Source organism: Bos grunniens, chromosome 4 (genome assembly GCF_055505025.1).
Source record: "Bos grunniens cultivar Pamir isolate PY7600 chromosome 4, Bosgru_T2T1.0, whole genome shotgun sequence".
Lineage (NCBI taxonomy): Eukaryota > Metazoa > Chordata > Mammalia > Artiodactyla > Bovidae > Bos > Bos grunniens.
In genome coordinates, this window is record NC_141168.1 from 106,775,389 (window position 1) to 106,796,228 (window position 20,840).

General features: G+C 43.0%; 1 protein-coding gene across 16 annotated transcripts in view; it reads left to right on the forward strand.

Annotated features, from left to right (window-relative positions):
* Positions 1-20,840, forward strand: part of SLC25A13 (solute carrier family 25 member 13) — a 272,518-nt gene that overhangs the window by 161,666 nt on the left and 90,012 nt on the right. For all 16 annotated transcript variants that reach the window (XM_086397737.1, XM_086397738.1, XM_086397739.1 and 13 more), the window contains 3 exons: positions 438-577; positions 18,147-18,293; positions 20,702-20,840. In XM_086397737.1, the coding sequence (XP_086253863.1) occupies positions 438-577; positions 18,147-18,293; positions 20,702-20,840 (426 nt within the window). The remainder of the gene's footprint in view (positions 1-437; positions 578-18,146; positions 18,294-20,701) is intronic.

The following is a 20,840-nucleotide window of genomic DNA, read 5'->3' on the forward strand; positions in this document are numbered from 1 at the left end:
TAACGGCTTGATAAGGAGGGCTATATTTAAGAGTTGTATCGTGTTCTCAGTGTTTCTTTATGAATATGTGTGCTTCTTGCCACTGAAGACTGATTTATATTTTCTGTGCCTAGAGAATAATATTTGTTGAAATAAAACAGATGATGATACAAGATTTAGCTGACTGATGCTGGCCTGCTGCTGCCTGTAGGCCTTTTTGTGTGTGTGTGACTTCTTGATTTTTTTTGTTTTATTGGATGGGATTATTTACTTCTAGTCTGTTAGACTCCTGCATCTATTTCTGCCATGACTTTAAAATCTGTGTTTTTAAAGTGGAGTTCCTTTTTATATGAAAAACATAGCAATATGCATTTAATAACAGGTTTTAGAAGGAGGTACCTGATTTGCTTTGTTTTAATCTGGTTTGTTGTAATCAACCTTTCTTTTTCTTTCTTCAGAGGATGTTAAGCAAGTTTTTGGACAGACCACAATTCATCAACATATTCCATTTAACTGGGATTCAGAATTTGTGCAACTACACTTTGGAAAAGAAAGAAAAAGACACCTGACATATGCAGAATTCACTCAGTTTTTACTGGTGAGTCCAGCTCTTGTAAAAAGTTAAAAAGAATGGATGAATAAATAAAACTAGGATCCCAATCCAAATTTGCTAACCCTGGCCAAACCATCCTATTTGGAAGTATTTCTTCATTAGTATGTAGAAACTATAGGGTTAAACAGGCTCTGACACAGCCTGGAACCATTTCATGCTTAAATGGAATACACTCTGAGGACCCCGGAAATTAAGTGATCTGCTGAAAGGTTATATAAATCAGGAGGGGCGAGTTGGAACCTGAACTCTGGGCTTATGACTGGTTCCACTACTGTGTCCGTGCTAAGTCACTCTGTTGTGTCTCTTTGTGACCCTATGGACCGTAGCCCGCCAGGCTCCTCTGTCCGTGGAATTCTCCAGGTAAGAATACTGGAGTGGGTTGCTATTTCCTACTCCAGGGGATCTTCCCCACCCAGGGATTGAACGCGCATCTGTTACCTCTGCATTGGCAGGCGAGTTTGACTTCTTGGCTTATGACTGGTTCCACTACTACTTACTAATAATTTTGTTATCCCTTTAGAAATGGACAGATGTTGTCATCAGCATCTAACTGTAGAATTATTTGCGTTTTATAGACAAGACATTGGATCTAAAACTTGACTGCATATTGGAATCACCTGGGGAGTTTTAAAAACTATTATTGTTTTGGTCCCCCACCTCTAGAGATTAGATTCTGTGAGTCAGGTGTGTGTTTGTATCTGGGGTGAAGGGCAGAGAGGGCTTGCTTGGCACTTGGAGTCTTTTGAGGCATTTCTGTTGTGCGGCTAAGTGTGAGAAACACTGTTCAGGGCACATGCTATCCATAGCTGGCGTTCAGCTCTGCGGGAGTTGTCTGCATTTCTGGCATGCCCCTCAGTCCAGTCCCTCCTGCCTCCGCTCTTCACTTCCCCCTTTGGGGTGCTTTCAATGGGCCATTGATGATGCCAACAGAAGACTCATAACACCATTGAGTTTTCCTCCCAAAGCATAAGATGGTGTTAATTCTGATAGAGATCAATATCTGTATAATATGTAGGTCTATGTGATAAACCACTCTTTCAGATTTTTATGCATTTGTTTCCCTAACAATTTGATTTTATTTATATATTATTAAATATTGACATAACGTTTAAAAGACTTGTTTAAAAGAATTGGTTTGCTGTGTTTTAATTCCGGGTCCTCAGGAAAAATTTGCTAAGGAGATCATCTTTTTCTTTTTTTAATTGAAGTGTAGTTAAGGTACAGTGCTACGTAAGTTGTAGGTGTGCTGTATACATGGTTTGACATTTGGATACATTAGGAAGTGGCCATCATGATACGTCTAGTAACATGTAGTTACATGTGGTAACAAAGTTATTACAGTGTTGACCATAACCCTCATGTTGTATATGGCATTGTCATGGCTTATTGGTTTATTTTTACTGGAGGTTTTCAGCTCCCTTACTTTTCATCACCTTTTCATCCCACCCGCCGCCCCATCCACCTCCTCAAGCCACCTTCTCTTCTGTTATTAGTAACATTAGCAGTGGGTATGGCAGTGGGTTCGTGATGCCTGTTTCCTGTATTCCTGAGACCTTGCCAGAACCCTGAGGAGTGGTTAGAAGCACAGCTGCTGGGTGAAGGGGGAGGGCCCGAGGGCGCATGTGTGCTGTGCCATGTAACCACTCAGTCAGCATTTTGTGGGCTCCATTCTTAGGCACCAGCATTTATAACTGGCTGACTTTCCTGGGTGCTTTCTCTTTGTGACTTTTACGTGCATCATTATGATATATAGAATTTGTTACACTTTTTAGTTTGCTTTTATTTTCCTGGCCTCTGAAAATGTAAAACAAGATTTATTAAATACATGCCTTTGTATTTTTTAAAAAAAACATGTTAATATCTATGAATTCCTGGTTGCAGTTCTGTGTAAACATAAACCTGCTTATGTAACTCAGGTGGAGATGGCCTGTGAGTTGTTAGGTTTGTGCTGTTGTTTACGCAAGACATCATGCGCAGTAGGAGGTGGGGTTCGTTTTGATGAGGAATAATTGCGATAATGCTATTGAGACAAATGCCTTCAATTGACTTTATGGAATACAGCCTAATTAACTTTTAGGCTTAATGGGATGTTAGCAATAGTAAGGATGATCACCTGTCCCTTTAAGCAAGTATCAATTACGTGGACTCATGAGTCAGCTATAAGCCACGCAGATTTTTCTGGGCCTTCCTCGAGATACGGACGAGCCAGAGTCAAAGATGAGAGATGACTCAGGGGTTACTGACCAGGTTTGCAGCTGCAGCTTGCAGGCATTCGCTCGTATCTGACTCCATTCTCTATGTAATGGTGAATGCGCTCATCCCTCGGTGTCCTTCATGGGATGCTTTTGACTTCATAGTGAGATTACAAGTGCTAAACTTTGACAAGGTTAAGATGGTTTAGGTAGATAATTCAGGCCTTGCTTTTGTGTTCCACTCCAGGCCCAGATTTCAAAGAATTAATGTGTGTGTCATGACAGACTTCATATAAATGCCACTGCATTACCAGTTTAGACGTCTGCCACTGGGTCTCTCTCCCACTGCCCCCGCTCAGACGCTTCCTTTGAAGTCTTTTCTGAATGACCTCAACTTTAAATACTTTGATTGTCCTTTTGGACTGTTTTCTGGATTAAGGGAACTCCTTAAAATGTAAGTGACCTTTAGGGCTCTTGCTGTGTTAAGCATGATTCCTGCCTTTCTGCTCTGGGGCAGGTTATAGAAACACAAGCACCAGCTCCCTGGCTGGTGCCCAGGTCTTGAAAGAACTGCCTCCATGCATGTCCCTGCTTGTCACCTGAGGAGGAAGAGGAGCAACTGTGGGGTCCGCTGAGAAGCGCTTGTGGCTTCAAGGAGCCTGGAGGTCCTAGATGGTAGCTTGGATTGGTTTCAGCTAACTCAGCCTCACGCTCTGGTGTGTGATCTGTGCTCATATAAGTGCTCGTGTTTGTGCCCAATGGACAGTGCTGTTCTTTGCGAGGGCAGTTACTTTCCCCCTTCATTTAAAAAATATTTTAGCACGCGGGAGCGGGTGTGCATTTGTCACAGGCCGCCATGTGGCTGTGAGGACTCCTTGTGTTCACGGGCTCATCCGGGCATTGTCTGAGGTGGCGCTGGTCACGGGCGTGGGTTGAATGCTGAGCTGGCATGTTGTTTTCTGGCATAAAGGGGTCAATCAGTTTGAGAAACTTTGAACTAAATTTGCCTTGTTTGTTCAGTTCCATTGCACAGTTGTGTCCAACTCTTTGAGACCCCATGGACTGCAGCACGCTAGGCTTCCCATCACCAGCTCCCGGAGCTTGCTCAAACTCATGGATGCTGAGGCCATCCAACCATCTCATCCTCTGTCATCCCCTTCTCCTCCTGCCTTCAATCTTTTTTTGTATCATTTAGATACAAAGTACAAAACCTCATTTCTACTTTGTATCTAAATGATACCATTGAAGCAAGTGGCAGAGATGCAAAGCCTCCTGCCTAGTCTTGTTCCTCAAGACAGGGAAGGATTTCAGAAGGAAGCGTGGCTACAGCCCTGTTACCCCATCCTTGAGACTGTTGCCTCCACTGCTGCTGGTTTTTTATGCCTGGTTCTATCATCTCTAGTTAACTGCATGAGTGATGGTGTGTGTGTGTGAATGTGAGTATAGTTTTATGTATTTATTTTTTGCTGCACTGGGTCTTCGTTGTTGCATGGGCTTTCTCTAGTTGCAATGAGTGGGGACTCCTGTCTAGTTGCAGCGTGCCGGCTTCTCACTGCTGTGGTTTCTCTTGTTATGGAGCACCAGCTCAAGGTGTGCAGGCTTCAGTAAATGTGGCACATGGGCTTAGTTGCTCCATGGCATGTGGGATCTTCCCAGCCCAGGGATTGAACCTGTGTCCCCTGCATTGTAAAGTGGATTCCTAACCACTGGAACACCAGGGAAGCCCGTGAATATAGTTTTGTTTATGGGTATATATGTGTGGATTTTAGAATAGTCTATATGCATTTCCAACATCTCTTTCCTCTCAGCTCTTAGGGCAAAGCTGTAATTTTATGATTATGAGTTGAAAAATGGATTTTTAATATACTGAAAGCAGTATATTTAGAAAACAGTTCAGAGGAATTTTTGTATCCTGTACCTGATGGAACTCCTGTTCATAAATGATATTAGCATAGAATATCTTGTTTGGAAGTATTTCTGTGATTGTTACTTGCATGGAGCAATCCACCCAACTCAAGAAATATTTGCTGGGGATGTAGGATTTGTCAAGAGGCTTTGTGCAAAAGACTCAGAGGTGCAGAGGGAATGACAACTTTTGAGACACAGTGTACAAATCTGGGCGTCATTCCTGTGTTTTTCTGCTCTACAGCTTAAAAGGCACAACTGCAAACAGATATACAGTGTATACCCTATGAAGGTGCTCTTTTATAACAAATTGAAGGTTTGTAGCATAAACCCTTAAGGCAGGTGTCAATTCGAAACCAATAGTTTCAGAGTCTGGTTACAACACCTGTCCAAAGTACAAAATTAAAAGTCCAGATACCCGTATAAGGTAGTTAACAGCCTCATGTTACAGATGAGGAGACTAAGGCCTTTACGTTAGTCTCTTAGCAGTATCTCATGTGTAATTGAGCATCTTTTCATGTGCCTGTTGCCACTTGTATATTTTCTTTGGAGACGTATCTGCTGAAATCCATTACTGTGAGCACAGAGTGAAAGGAAGGCCCTTAAGCTTCTCTGCCAGATAATTCTGTAGAGTTGGCAGTGAGAGTCACTCAAAAAAAAAAAAAAAAAAGGAATACTAGTAACAATCTTTGTAATTTATGAAGTGCTTTTGAAAATATTCTGTTTCTGATAATAGCATCCCCAATATCCTGAGAGGTAATGATCATTCTTCCCTATTATATGCAAAAGAATAAACAGACTCTAAGGTAAAATTTTGCATTTTCAGATAGTTATTTTTTTGGGAAATGCTCATGGCTTTCATTAGGTTCCCAAAGGAATATCCCAAAAGAGTGCAGAACAACTGTTCTGGAGCTTAACTTCTTCCATAAGATCACAGATGTGTGAGGAATCAAACAATATGGTGCCAGGACCACTTAGGCTCCACTGCACTGTCTCCAGGGCTGTGGCTATGAAGTCAGTTTCTGTTCCTGGAGGGGCCATGTCTCCTAATGGGGATGTACAGTCACGCATTATTGGACATTCAGAATTCTTGATCCCTGCCCGTGAATTGCCAGATATGATGATAAAACCATAGTAGGGTGCGTGTTACTGTTGTTTCCAGTTACTTTTTTCTTTTCTTGGCCTCACTGCACAGCTTGTGGGATCTTCGTTTCCCGACCAGGGATTGAACCTGGGTCCTAGCCATGAAAGCACAAAGTCCTACCCTCTGGACTGCCATGGAATTCCCCTCCAGTTAGTTTTTGATAGTGTTTTATAATCATGTGTATATATTTAATATCAATAACCTCAGATATGCAGATGACACCACCTTTATGGCAGAAAGTGAAGAAGAAGTAAAGAGCCTCTTGATGAAAGTGAAAGAGAAGAGTGAAAAAGTTGGCTTAAGGTTCAACATTCAGAAAACTAAGATCACGGCAGCCAGTCCCATCACTTCCTGGCAAATAGATGGGGAAACAGTGGAAACAGTGGCTGACTTTATTTTTTAGGGCTCCAAAATCACCGCAGATGGTAATTGCAGCCATGAAATTAAAAGATGCTTACTCTTTGGAAGGAAAGTTATGACCAAGCTAGACAGCATATTAAGAAGCAGAGACATTACTTTGGCAACAAAGGTCCATCTAGTCAAGGCTATGGTTTTTCCAGTGGTCATGTATGGATGTGAAAGTTAGATTGTGAAGAAAGCTGAGCACTGAAGAATTGATGCTTTTGAGCTGTGGTGTTGGAGAATACTCTTGAGAGTCCCTTGGACTGCAAGGAGATCCAACCAGTACATCCTAAAGGAGATCAGTCCTGGGTGTTCATTGGGAGGACTGATGTTGAAGCTGAAACTCCAATACTTTGGCCACCTGATGCGAAGAGCTGACTCATTTGAAAAGACCCCGATGCTGGGAAAGCTTGAGGGCAGGAGGAGAAGGGGACGACAGAGGATGAGATGGTTGGATGGCATCACCGACTTGATGGACATGAGTTTGGGTAGACTCTGGCAGTTGGTGATGAACAGGGAGGCCTGGCGTGCTGCGGTTCATGGGGTTGCAAAGAGTCAGTAACTGAACTGAATTACAAAATGTATACCTATGGCGGATTCATTTTGATATTTGGCAAAACTAATACAATTTTGTAAAGTTTAAAAATAAAAAATAAATAAAAATAATAATAAAAATAAATAAATAAATAAAAGTAATCTGCACATAGGAGTTTCTAACAGCTCCTGTCTCCGAGTATCTTGGATTGCTCCCCATTGTGAAATACTTAAGTAGAAAGCTGTTGCTTGTTAACTATTTCACCTATAGCATTTTCCAACTTGGCAAGTGCTTTGGCTTTTGTTGGTCTTTATAGTCACTTTAGGTGTTGTGCAGCGGCTATTGTCTCTGTATGAAAGATGAGCACATAGAAGCATGGAGTTTTCTGAATTTGTTCAAGATGAGACAGGTGGAACACAAGTTGGTTTTAATTTTCCTAAATCTCTAGCAGTGTTTTCAAATTTTGTATAATTTTTTTTCGGAAGTGATTATTTTAAAAAGGCTGTACCCTGGGCCTCTCTGTCCCCACAAGAGTTTGATTCAGTAGGTCTGGATAGGGCCTAAGAAGTTGCCTTTCAGACAAGCATCCTGAATTGTGACGTCCCAGATGGTCCGAGGGCTGCACACTGAGAAACGTTGATCTAGATGACAAAACCCTGATTGTTTAAAAGCACAGAATCTGGTGTTCAGGTCTCATCCTCAGGTTGATGAGGAGCTCAGAGAGCCAGATATGATGAGGTTGGTGTTTCAGAAGGATCACTCTGGCTGTTGTGTGGAAAATGAAATGGAGAGTCCTATGATGGGGAGAGGGAGACCAGATGGCCACTTTCCAGTATAACAGTTGGTAACAGTGATGAGTGGATTTCAAGAAAAATTAAAGGGATGGACCTGGCCAGGCTTGGTGATTTATTAGGATGGGGACAGGTACGCATATATGTAACTCATAGTTCTCTCCTGTATTTTAGGCTTTGGGCAAGTGGAAGGACGGTGGTGATTTACTGAGGTTGGGGGCAATGGGGGAAGGGGTGGAGGGCATGTGGATGAAGGGCTGTTAGGAGCACTTTGCACGTAATCACTAGTGACTTGTGTGCGGTTGAGTTGTTTCCACCTCATCATCAGTTCCTTGGAGTTAGGGTCTCATAGGAGCCCTACTGATGGCCCCACACACCTGGGCATTTCCAAGAAAATTCTCTTTCCTTCATTTCACGGAGACAGGACATTTGTTTGTTTCTAGAGGCCTTCCTCCTCTTGCTGTAGGAAGAGGAGTCTTTCAGAAATTAGCAGTGCTCTAAATTGGTAGAGAGACCAGATATTAGTGTCAGGATTCCATTCGTTAGCCAAGAAATGGGACAGCTGACTTGGGAGAGAGTGGGGCTAATAATTCTTTCTAATGTTGTCTTGTCACATAGGTTTTAGGAATGAAGTTACCTGACCCAGCAGAAAGCCCTCATCACAAGGGAATGAGTGTCTATCACATTATTCAGGCCCTCCTTTTATCAGAAGAACCGTGACATCAGGAGAGGTGAATCATAGTTGGTGGAGCTAGGACTAGAACCTAGGGTTCAGAGCTGTGTCGTGTGTCCCAGATCAGCCATTCATATTCCTAAAAGCTTTTATCTTCAGATCACGTAAGCCCCAAGATAACTTTGTTAGATGCCAAAGATACACTTATGCAAATAACAACTGAACAATTTTGGTTCTTTGTTAAATCAAATTGACCAGTATTTTGGCTTATGGGTCAGCATGGCATACAGATCAACCCAAGTCTTTTGTGTAAAATGGGCATTTTGGTCCTAGAGAGCAGAGTTCTGGAAGTTGGCAGCTCCCAAGTCCTTCTTGAGGCCAGAGGTTCTCTGCTCCTAATCAGATGTTTTTCATCATAAGTTTGTGACTGTGTATGTCAGTGTATACATAAGTGAAGTCACTCAGTCGTGTCCGACTCTTTGCGACCCCATGGACAGTAGCCTACCAGGCTCCGCTGTCCATGGGATTTTCCAGGCAAGAATATTGGAGTGGGCTGCCGTTTCCTTCTCCAAGGGATCTTCCCAACCCAGGGATCGAACCCAGGTCTCCTGCATTGCAGACAGACGCTTTACCGTCTGAGCCACCAAGGAAGCCCCAGTGTATACTACTACTGCTGCTGCTAAGTCGCTTCAGTCATGTCTGACTCTGTGCGACCCCATGACGGCAGCCCACCAGGCTCCCCCATCCCTGGGATTCTCCAGGCAAGTATACTAGTTTAAGGCAAAACTTTCAACACAATGGGCTATCTTGTTAAAAAAGAAATTGTTCCCCCTGCTGCTACTCTAACATCACCAAACAAAAGAAACATAACCTTCAACCTCGGCAACATCAAGTTCTCAAGCTTTGGAACTGAAAGAGCATTTCAGGTGTTAACAAAAAATAATCCTTTGTAAGTAGGACTTGCTGAAGCCACGATTGTTTCAACCAGTTAGTGAACCGGTAACCACGTCTTTGCTTAGGATTGAGTAACCCAAGCCGTGTGTGCCTCCCCTGGCTCCCCCAGCTTGCCATCTGTATTAATTAAAATATCTAGACCATGGATCTTTAGTAGCCAGAGACCACGATTATATTTGCATTTTTAACACGCATGTGGTCTTTATGTTGATTTTAAGTTGGACCAGATGGGATCTGCCATACGGCTTTGGTCCTGCTTCATAAATACAGCACCCCTTGATGATCCAAGATGAAATAATGAGTAAAGGTGTAGCTAATGTCGTTTCGCTCTCAGCTTTTCTAAGAGATGAGATTGTGGTTTGTGTCCAAATAGCAACCACCGCTGGTTTGGCAATGAGTAATGAGAGGTGTGGGAAAAGCCTGGTCACTTGGAGACTTAGATGCAGGGCTCATCTCATTCACTCTGCACTTTCTGCTCTCTGGGCAAAGGAAATCAGAATTCATTGTGCTGTTGTGTCCGTGGTGCTTGTCAGCTTGCTGTTCTGTGGAGTGGCCTGTTGTGCAAGCTTTTACAGTAACATCCTGGTGAAAATGAACACACCATACAGCTGTTACCCACTGTGAGGTTTAACGTTGAATCAGGAGAGCCAGGAAATTGAGATGGAAAAGCTCTCTATTTGGTTGCCGCCAAGGTGTTGCTGTGTGGGCAGTGCCACATGCTACATGCCAAATAATTACTGCTTCTTGAGACCCTTTTTTAATTTTAATTTTTTTAAGACAACTTTTAAAATTAGAGGCCCCACCCATTGAAATGGGGATAAAATTTCACCCCAAACTCTGGAAGTCTGACTGCTTAGGCTGAATGTGGGCAGCACAGAAAAACGTTGCAGTGGGAACAGCTGCTTTCTCTACCTGCTCCAGTGCCAGATTCTCTTTTTGATTCAGTTTAAAAATATATGGATTTTTATTTTAACTAGAATTTTTTTCCTCTGAGTTAGCACAGGATTATGAAAATGATACTTAACATATTAAGCGGTACAGGTCCTGATACTTGATGTAATATAGAATTTATTTGAAATTGAGCAAAATATGATACCATATTTTGTAAGCAAACCTTCTTTACACCTTTTTATTCCTCGTTTTCATAAATGATTAACCTGCATTTTCCTCAGAATTCTTACAGCAACACTTTCCAAAGGAGTTTTTTTTATCTTAACAGTATAAATTTGATACAAATCCTTGTTGATAGTCCCTGTTTTTATTAAAGTTTTAGATATTTATTTTTAATTTCAAAACTGTACAAAATACAAAAAATGAAAGGGGTCTTTTTTTGTGCTCCCCCCTCCCTGCTTCTTTGGTTCCTGATACATTGTTGAGGTTGAAACACAAACTTATGTGTCTGAATAGAAGTAGAGAGAGTTTCTGCATTCAAAATATACCCAATTGGAAATTATTAAGGAAATGACAGGCCTGAACTGTTAGAAGCATGAATGTTAAGCCAAAAGTGGTGTAAGCCCTGTATAAGTGTATTTCTGTACAGCTAGCAGTTTTGAGCGACTTCACTTTCACTTTTCACTTTCATGCATTGGAGAAGGAAATGGCAACCCACTCCAGTGTTCTTGCCTGGAGAATCCCAGGGACGGCGGAGCCTGGTGGGCTGCCGTCTATGGGGTCGCACAGAGTCGGACATGACTGAAGCGACTTAGCAGCAGCAGCAGTTTTGAAGCGTTTGATTTTTTCCCCCCTTCCTATAGCATTCTGATGGTTGTGTTGAAGTTGCTGGAAGCTGCTAGAGGAGAAGGCGAGTCCATTAATCATTATGCCCCAGAAGACAGGGAACAAAAAACAGTTCACTGGCAAATGTAAAGAAAAAGGGAGCCTCCTTTCACGCGGAGGGGTAGGACCGCCTTAGAGGCCACGGCCCAGCTGTGTGCTGGTGCGGCCCCCTGGCCTTAGATGAAGGAGCCCCCTTCCTCTGCACAGTCCCTGCTGGCTCCATCAGCAGCATTTAGGAAGCACCCCGTGGCCTATTACTGATAAGAGCCCTCTTTCTCCGTAGAGCTGTCTTCACCCCAGCTCTCTGGGTTTTCCACAGGGTCTCAGGCCCCTCAGATTTATCGTCTGTACTCCTATAGGTATTGGTTCTATTTTTATCATCTGCCCACTCTTTCTGTGTATCCTAGGATGATCTCATCCATTGGTACAAGTTTTTTTTTCTTTTTCCTTTTCCTTGTGGTTTTTATAGGCCTTCCCCTAAAAGGAATAGGAAGTCTGCGAAGGTTAAGAATACGGCTCTGGGGCCAGACCACCCCGCTGCACATCCAGCTTCATCCTTAGTGTCATGCGGCCCCCAGCTGGCCTTTCCTTGGTTTTTCCAGCTACAAAATGGAGGTGACGGGCAGCCCCTCCTTAGAAGGTTATTGAGGTGGTGAAGTAGGAAAATGCACTGTCCCTGAAGTATAACCTACACTGAGTAACGGTAAACATGGTCTCTTGGGGGCATTTTTCCTCTAAAATTCTGTTGTCTGCATTTCCCAGATTTATATTTCCACATGTGCCTCTGACGTTTTTTGGTTTCTGCTTAACTTTTGTTTATAACTTAAGCTCATCTCCCTCCAGGTTTCTCCCTCATGGTCATCAACCTCATCTCTTTCCCCTGAAGCATTTTCTTTTGTGGCAGATTCTCCCATTCTCCAAGGTGAGAATTCTTTTAGAAACTCTTGTTTGATTTTTAGATATGAATCACCACCCAAACTTTTCTTAAAAATCTCTTTTCTAGTTATCTGTCCACATCACTTATGATCCCCCTTTAAGCTTTTGCCCAAGGCAGCGTAAGTTAGTAGTTAAAATCTCAGTTTTGGAATCTGGTAATACCTTGGTGTAGAGAGCGAAGCCTGGCTTTCTCCTCACTCTGTGACTTTGGACCAGTAACTTAACCTCCGTGAGCTTCAGGTCCCTCTGGGAGATGAAGATGTTATTACTTTACAGGATTATTGTGAAACTCGAATGAAGTACTGTCTCTGAAGTTCTTGGCAGAGCCCGCAGCCTGGAGGACGTGTTCAGGCCTTCAGTTGTTTCTGTCGCCCTCTGCCCTAACTGGTTTTCATCTCTCTGTCCCTCTTGCTGGTTCAGAATAATTTAGCAGAACCGCTGTTCCTTACTAGGGATTTTTTTTTAAAGACTCCAGAGTACTTATATTGGAAGGGATTGGAGAGGGTTTTAAACCATTCACTTTGACCAAAATTAACGCTCCTTTTTATGAAGTGCCTATTGCACACGACGTCTAGTTTTACCACCCTGTACGGCATGGTGTTGCTGGGTGCTCCCTAAGCCCTGCCAACTTGGAGTACCACGACTGAGACTTGAGCTCTGCCCATTCCGGTCCCAGACTTAAGATTCTTATCATCATAACATCTTGCTTCCACGACCCCCTGTATTAAATAAAGCTAAATCAAAATAAATTCCTTGACATGTGTTTCTCAGCTGGTAGTTGAACAGATATTTCCAGTGACTGGGAACCTGCTGTTTTGCACGGTAGCCCATTTCATTGCTGAATAGTTGTGCAGATTAAATACCTCTATGCTTTGTGCCAAAACCTGATCCCTTTATTTTCTCTCCACCGATTTTCTTTTGTAAGAAACAGAGAGGCAGTCTAACTTCTTTTTACCTGTTAGTCCTTTAAACCGTTAAATATTTGAATGTAACTATTGCTTCTCCCATTGTTCTCCCCTCTCCCGCACACAAGGCGAGTTGATCCGTTCTGGCCCCTTGCATTTGAAAATGACCAGTAGCTACCCATGCTTTGCACACCATGCATCCCAAAAGCTTTCCATCCAGCCTTACCCTTTCGGATTCAGATATGTCCAGCCCTCACTGAATAGGGCTACATTTTCCTTAATCAGCTACATTTTCCTTAATCAGCTGTAGAGGTGTCAGAGGAGAACTTAGAAGTTCCTCTGCCGCAAGTAGCGAGCCTGGCTTGGTTTCAAAGGTCGTTCATTCTTGAGTTCAGTATTTATAGAGGCCCTGTGTTAGCTGCCCCAGGCCTCCTTACTGATCTTTTTCCCCCTCAGTCTTCTGCTTGTGTGCACGGCCGGGAGAAGGCCTTGTAGACGTGGTTTCTCTCTTCCAGGTTCTCCGCTGTTGTTAGGAAGACCGTTGTGGCAATCGCCAGCACATCAAAGACTTCAGCCTTAATGAAAAAATTTCGGAAACTATCTTGTTTTCTCATGAAAGTTGGCAACAGAAAAATCTAGGGCCTTAGAATAATTTAAAAGCAAATTGAAAGCTCATCCTCTCATAACTCTGAAGACTCCAAAGTGTCAAAGAGTGTTTTGTAATCCAGTTCCTGAGAGCAGCGCCACCCAGGCTCCCATGCAGTCTGGTGTGGTGTGAGGGGCAAGGTGAGGGCAGTGGGACCGCCTGGGCTTGAAGTCCGGCTTTGCTGTGTCCTGTCAGTGAGATCTCCATTTCCTCATCTGCTGCAGTAAGGTTAAGAGCGGTTCCTAAATCGGAGGGGTGCTGTGAACATTAAATGAGTCTATTACTACAGAGTACTTTAGAACAATCTGGCAGGTGATGCATGCTCACGAAATGCTGTTACTGTTGCTGTTTTATTGTTTCAGGTAATAGTTTTCATTTCCTTACCCAGAGCAAGAAACAGTCATGACATAAACAGATGTTCTTCAGAAGGCCGGCCCCATCTTCAGTAAGCTACTTTTAAGTTTAGGGAAACACATAGCTGAACATTTTTACTATTTCCTACTATTAATAGAGAACTGCATGATCTGCCTTCACGTTTTTCATGGAATTTATAGTGTTCCCAGTCTCTTAAGAACTGTTGGAAATGCATTCTCAAGTTCTCCGTTAGGGTTGAAAGTGCTTTCTTCCCCAGTGATTGCGGGGTCCCTGCTGCTTACAATTAATTGAGCACCAAAGTGCATGGTGACGGTGTTCGTCCATGTTACCAGTGCACCCCCGTCCTGTAACGGGAGCATCAGCCCCCAGCTGGGTGTCCATTTCCCAGTTCAACATTCCGGACAGGTTGGTCTCAATGTGGTGGCTTCCTGCTCTCTGAGGAGGGGGAGCGGCCAGGGAAAGTGATACTGTTTTGGGTATAATGATCTGAGGATCCCCAAGACTACTTTAGTTGTAAACTAGGGGGAGTGGTAAATAACTGAACACCCGTTCTGGTATTGTCGAGAGTAATCTTGGCTTACGATAGTTTTAGCAGTGGGTCTGGCAATTCAAAGACTCTGTTCATTTACTTCCAATTGAATACATACTGTGGTCATTTTTCACTACAGGGTGTTTAACAGTTGGTTTCATCCTTCCTCATAAATTGGAGACATTTGTACAGAGGACTCCTTTTTGTTCAATACATTGTAATTTCTTCACTCAATTGGTTTTATACAATTTCATATCACTGATGATACGTCTGTGGTTTATTGAGTGCCTACTATATCTAAAGCATTCTGCCCACTCCGCAAGGAGGATGAGCAGGGCACAGCAAGGTGGGGGAAAGACAGGAATGCAAACAACTGATGATAATGTAGGATGGAATAAGACAAGTCTTATAATTGAGGGCCATGCAGGAGACCACGCGATCAGATCAGTTATTTTCAGTTAGGAGGCCTGGTTATATTTACATAAGTGGTGGCATTTGAGCTACCAAGTAGGAGGATTTCAGGAGCTAGAGAAGAAGGCTACGGTCTGTGCCAGGCGGAGGAAAGAGTGTGGACAAAGGCCTGGGTGTGTGGAAGGTCTGGCTGGGCTGGGCCTGGGTACTGGAGACCAGGCTGAGAGTAACGCCTTGTAGTGTCTCAAGAGTCTTGCTTTGGAGACAGATCTTTATGATGAAAGGGTTCGGGCAGAGGTGGTAGGAGTCAGGTTTGAGATGCTTAAAGGCAGCTGTTGACGTGTGCAAGGGGCATGCAGAGATCAGAGAGAGCGCTAGACTGAAAAGTTGGGCTCATGGTGGCCATTGAGCCGTGTTCTGAGGAGGGCTTGAATGTGTGGTGTCAGGAATGAAAAGGAGAAGATGCATTTGAGTGAACGTTCAAAGGTCTAAGTGACTTAATTTAGTAACTGGTTTACTCTGAGGGAAAGAAGCTTGAAGAATTGAAAATGACCGTTTTCCAGGTAGATGACCAGGAAAACAAGATGCTAATAATGAAGTTTGGGACACAGGAGAGAGACAAGATTTGAGGCCTGGGTGGGGGACACCCAACAGCATGTTGAGTGACGTGGAGTTTTGTGGCCTTTACAAGATACCCCATGGGTAGATTCTCTAAGCTGTCAGGGATTCTGGTGCAGAAGATAGGAGTGAGACACTTGGATCTGGGAATCAAGACCCATGAGAGGTCTTAAAAGAAGACCTAGGGAGGGGAGTTCTTTGCGGAGGGGAGTTCTTTGCAGAGGAGAGTTGATTTAGGACCCGAGGACAGAGGGCTGATTGGTGCCTCCCATTTAAGGAGTGAGTGGAAGAGGCACTAGAAAGATTAGGTCCCAGCAAGAGTTCCAGCAGGGATGGGCTTGGCCAGCACTGGCAGATGGTGTAACTGAAAAGAGGCTTTTCAATAGAATTAGAACTCTGGTTCTTACTGTTGTTTTGTCTTTAAAAAGGTTTTATTGTAGACACTTTCAAACTGCACAAAAGTAAAGGTAAGGGAATAATGACCTGCCATGTTCTCACTCCAGCTTCTATCATTTTCAGTATTTATTAACTCCTCATTATCATCTAATAAAGTTTATTAAACTTCAGACAATTTAAGGTCCTCAAAACCCTTATCCATGATGCCTTTTCATTTCATCGAGATGAGATCTCACTCCAAGGGCCCATTTGGGAAATGGGCAGAGTGTTGTGAGGAAGAGTCTCTGCAGAAGGAATGCACCTCCTACATGCACACGCTGGGTTCTGATGGGAGGCTGTGTTTTATTGTGTGTATACACTTATCTCCGGGAATATCAAAACAGATCTTAAGATTGGGCTCTCTATCCATAGATCATACGAATGAAAACATACATCCAGCGGCACTGCCTCAGTTTGGCCATCTCTGACCCACGTACCATCCAGTTCCTAAGTTTAGAGCATTGGTCCTCAGTTGGGACATAAGGCCCTCCCTGAAGACATTCTTGATTGCCGTGGCCTTGGAAAGGGGCTGTAGTATCTGGTGGAAAGAAGGTAGGAATGCACAGAAAAGCCCACATACAAAGGCTTCACCCACCCCCAGACACCAGTAATGTAGAGGAATAGCATCTTCTGGAGCAGAACCACCCTTTTCAATCTGTTGTTACATCACGTGTTTGTGAACTACGTTACCATTAAGAACTTTTCTCTCTTCTTTGGGGAGAGGTTAATGTCCTTTTAACTGGTTTTCCTTTGATCACTTGCATCACCTAAGCAGGGTTTGGCCAGATCGTTGAGCGTGTGCTGTTCTGTGCTTAGTTGCTCAGTTGTGTTCGACTCTTTGTGACCCCGTGGACTGTAGCCCTCCAGGCTCCTCTGTCCATGGGGATTCTCCAGGCACGTATATACAGTGGGTTGGCCTTGGCCTCCTCCAGGGGATCTTCCCAACCCAGGAACCAAACCCAGGTCTCGTGCATTGCAGGCAGATTCTTTACCATCTGAGCCACCAAGGAAGCCCTCTTTGAGCCTACCAAGCCTCATTCTAGTTTTTATTTTCCTCATGTCTTTGGACTCGAACAGAAGTGATTTGGTTTCTTTGGGTAAGAGATTTAAGGGGGGGATGTACTTTCTCAAGACATATTCACCAGTCTGAGCAAAGTTTCCTCTTTGGAAGGAGATAATAACTTGGGGATGCTATTGAACAAGTGTGGGGCTCGGTAATTCAAGATATAATGTCTGTTTCTTCACCCTGATTTGAAATTGAACACTCATTTATCAGTTCAGTTCAATCGCTCAGTTGTGTCCAACCCCATGAATTGCAGCATGCCAGGCCTCCCTGTCCATCACCAACTCCTGGACTTTACCCAAACTCATGTCCACCGAGTCAGTGATGCCATCCAGCCATCTCATCCTCTGTCGTCCCCTTCTCCTCCTGCATCCAATCCCTCCCAGCATCAGAGTCTTTTCCAATGAGTCAACTCTTCGCATGAGATGGCCAAAGTACTAGAATTTCAGCTTTAGCATCATTCCTTCCAAAGAACACCCAGGACTGATCTCCTTTAGAATGGACTGGTTGGATCTCCTTGCAGTCCAAGGGACTCTCAAGAGTCTTCTCCAACACCACAGTTCAAAAGCATCAATTCTTCGGCACTCAGCTTTCTTCACCGTCCAACTCTCACGTCCATACATGTCATTTATAGTAACTGAGAAATACAAATAAATTCACCTTTTTTTTTTCTTCCAAACTTTAAGCTTTTTATTTTGTATTGGCAATGGCACCCCACTCCAGTACTCTTGCCTGGAAAATCCCATGGACGGAGGAGCCTGGAGGGCTGCAGTCCATGGGGTCGCTGAGGGTTGGACGTGACTGAGCGACTTCACTTTCACTTTTCACTTTCATGCATTGGAGAAGAAAATGGCAACCCACTCCAGTGTTCTTGCCTAGAGAATCCCAGGGACGAGGAAACCTGGTGGGCTGCCATCTATGGGGTCGCACAGAGTCAGACACGACTGAAGTGACTTAGCAGCAGCAGCATAGCTAATTAACAATGTTGTGGCGTGTGTGTTAGTTGCTCTGTCACATCCGACTCTTTGCAACCTCATGGACTGTAGGTAGCCCATCCATGGAATTCTTCAGGCAAGAATACTGGAGTGGGTTGCTATTTCCTCTTCCAGGGGATCTTCCTGACCCAGGGATCAAACCCAGGTCTTCTGCACTGCAGGCAGATTCTTTACCGTCTGAGCCACCAGGGAAGCCAATGTTATGATAGTTTCAGGTGATCAACAAAGGAATTCAGCCATACATATACATTTACCTTCTTTATTTGTAGGAAATACAGCTGGAACATGCAAAGCAAGCCTTTGTTCAGAGGGACAATGCCAGAACTGGAAAAGTCACAGCCATTGACTTCCGGGATATCATGGTCACCATTCGCCCTCACGTCTTGACGCCTTTTGTAGAAGAATGTCTAGTAGCAGTAAGTAGGGGGTGTTGTTTTTTAATTTTTACTGGAGTATACTTTAATTTACAACATTGTCCTCATTTCAGGTATGCAGCTGAGGTAATCAGGTATACATATTTGTGTATCAACTCTTTTTAAGAGTCTGTTTGCATAGAGGTCATTATAGAATGTTGAGTAGCGTTCCCTATGCTGTGCAGTAGTTATTGTCTCTTTTATGTATAGTAGTGTGTCTATATCAATTCCAATCTCCCAATTTATGTCTCCCCCCAAGTTGTAATTTGCCCTAATGAAATACTTTATTCTATCTGGTATAAGCTCAGTAGATAAGGAATTGTAAGAACAAGTCTTATAAATTATGTAGAGTTTTTTTCTGTTTAAGCACTGACATTTTCTTCTTTGCTCAATGGTATTGCATCCATTACCAAAGTTACAGGAAGTGCTTTGTGGGTGTTAGTGAGTATCTTAATTTGTTACCTGGATAGTATGAAATATCTTAAAGAAATGTATTAACTAGAATTTTTTAAAAAAAAGGAAAAACAGCTATATAATTGCATGTTAGTTTGCTTTATATTTTGAGATATGGCAAATGCTTGTCTTCACTTTTACAAGTTCTCCAAGAAAAGGTATTTTAAAATAAAAACCTTAAAATAAAAAAAAAAGTGCACATAGATATATTTGAGGAGTCGGCAGAATAGCAACTCTAAGCCTTGGATTCAGTCATTCATGCGCCCTGTGTGTTGAGGCAACAGTGGCCCATGTGGTGGGCAGGTCTCTGCTGCCCTCTGTTGTGGAGCTTCTCCTCTAGTGGGGGTCCAGCCACTCTTCTCCCTCATGGTTCCTGAGGGTATCCTGGAACATTCCATGGTGGTGGTTCCCAAGCCTTGATCATGGAGCTTAAGAATCATCAGGGATTGTTATTAAAAGTGCATATTCTGAGGTCTTTTCTAGGCCTGCTGATCCACCATCCACAGTGGTGATCTGATTTCTTTTTCTTTAAAATTTTTAAACTTTATTTAGTTGCTCATTTTTGCCTGTGCTGGGTCTTCATTGCTGTCATGAGTTTTCTCCAGTTGCTGTGAGCGGGGCTGCTCCCGGGTTGCGGTGCACGGGCTTCTCCTGGTGGTGGCTTCTTGTGTGGAGCACAGGCTCTGGACGCTTGAGCTCAGTAGCTGTGGCACCTGGGCTTAGCTGGCCCACGGCACGTGCGATCTGCCTGGAACAGAGACTGAACCTGTGGTGCCTGCGTTGGCAGGCAGATTCTTAACCACTGGAGCACCAGGGAAGTCCTCATATCTAATTTCCAAAGCTTATCGGGTAATTGTGATGATCGCCTGGATTTGGGACCCATATGCAATGGTAACTCTTCTTGTGTTATCCCAGGGAGAGGACTTTTTGAATGTTTCACCGTCATCTGAGTTTCCCATAATGCTTACCTTAAGTGAGAACTCAGAGTAGCTTTTCCTTTTTCCTCTTTATTTTCACTGGTCCCTCTTTTTGAAGATAATGGTGTTCTGATAAGGCCTTCCCACTCTGGCACGCTGGCTCCTTCTCTTGGTCCTTCCCTTCCCTAGCCCAAGCTAAACTCTCATGTCAGCTATTTCAAACGTTTATGAAGTGAAGATTTATGTGGTTGTTACCTTATAAAGAAGTGCTTTCCTAATAAAAATATTTTGCCTTGTTAGGGAAGGATAGAATTTGAAACCCCAAACTGAAGTTCCATTTATAATGGACATGCTGTCTGTTTCCCTTATCCCTGTGAAGAAATATGGTTTCTTACAAATTCTGATTATCAAGAGTCCTGGCCAGTCTTAACCCCCATCAAAGCATATGACATCTCATAATTTTATCATAATGTGCTTGTTTGCTGGAAATCCGACCAATACAAAGTATGTACTTAAATGATTATTTATTACTACTTATAAGTAACTTGACAAATCATAATATTAATGTTAGATTAACCACTTCTCATAGCATGTTGTGTTGGTATAATAGTTTTGCATGCATAAGTATACACATGTGGGCATGTGTATAATACAGTTTTGCATGTCTAAGCTTTTAAGAATTGCTCATTAGATGAAATAAACAAACTTATAAAACATTTCCAATGGAAATTTGAACTCTGTAAATTACTACTGGTCCTGTTGTTATAATCCTACATGTGTATTTATTTAGTTTTCTAGGACCTGTGTGTGGAGAGTACAAGTTCTGGTCATGATTAGTTGCAGTTACTTCTAAAAATCATTTATAGCTTTTTTTTTTCTTTTAATATGAAAGAAAAATACTTCTGGCCACTTTTTGCTATACATGCTTTTTTGATTACTTCCAAAACTAGCATTTGATATACGTACTTCTGAATCTTCTTCATTCTATAAATCCTTTGTTTATTTTTCTTCTCCCCCCCTCTTATTTTCAACTTACTTGAGGCTGCTGGAGGTACCACATCCCATCAAGTTAGTTTCTCCTATTTTAATGGATTTAACTCGCTCCTGAACAACATGGAACTCATTAGAAAGATCTACAGCACTCTGGCTGGCAACAGGAAAGATGTAGAGGTGACTAAGG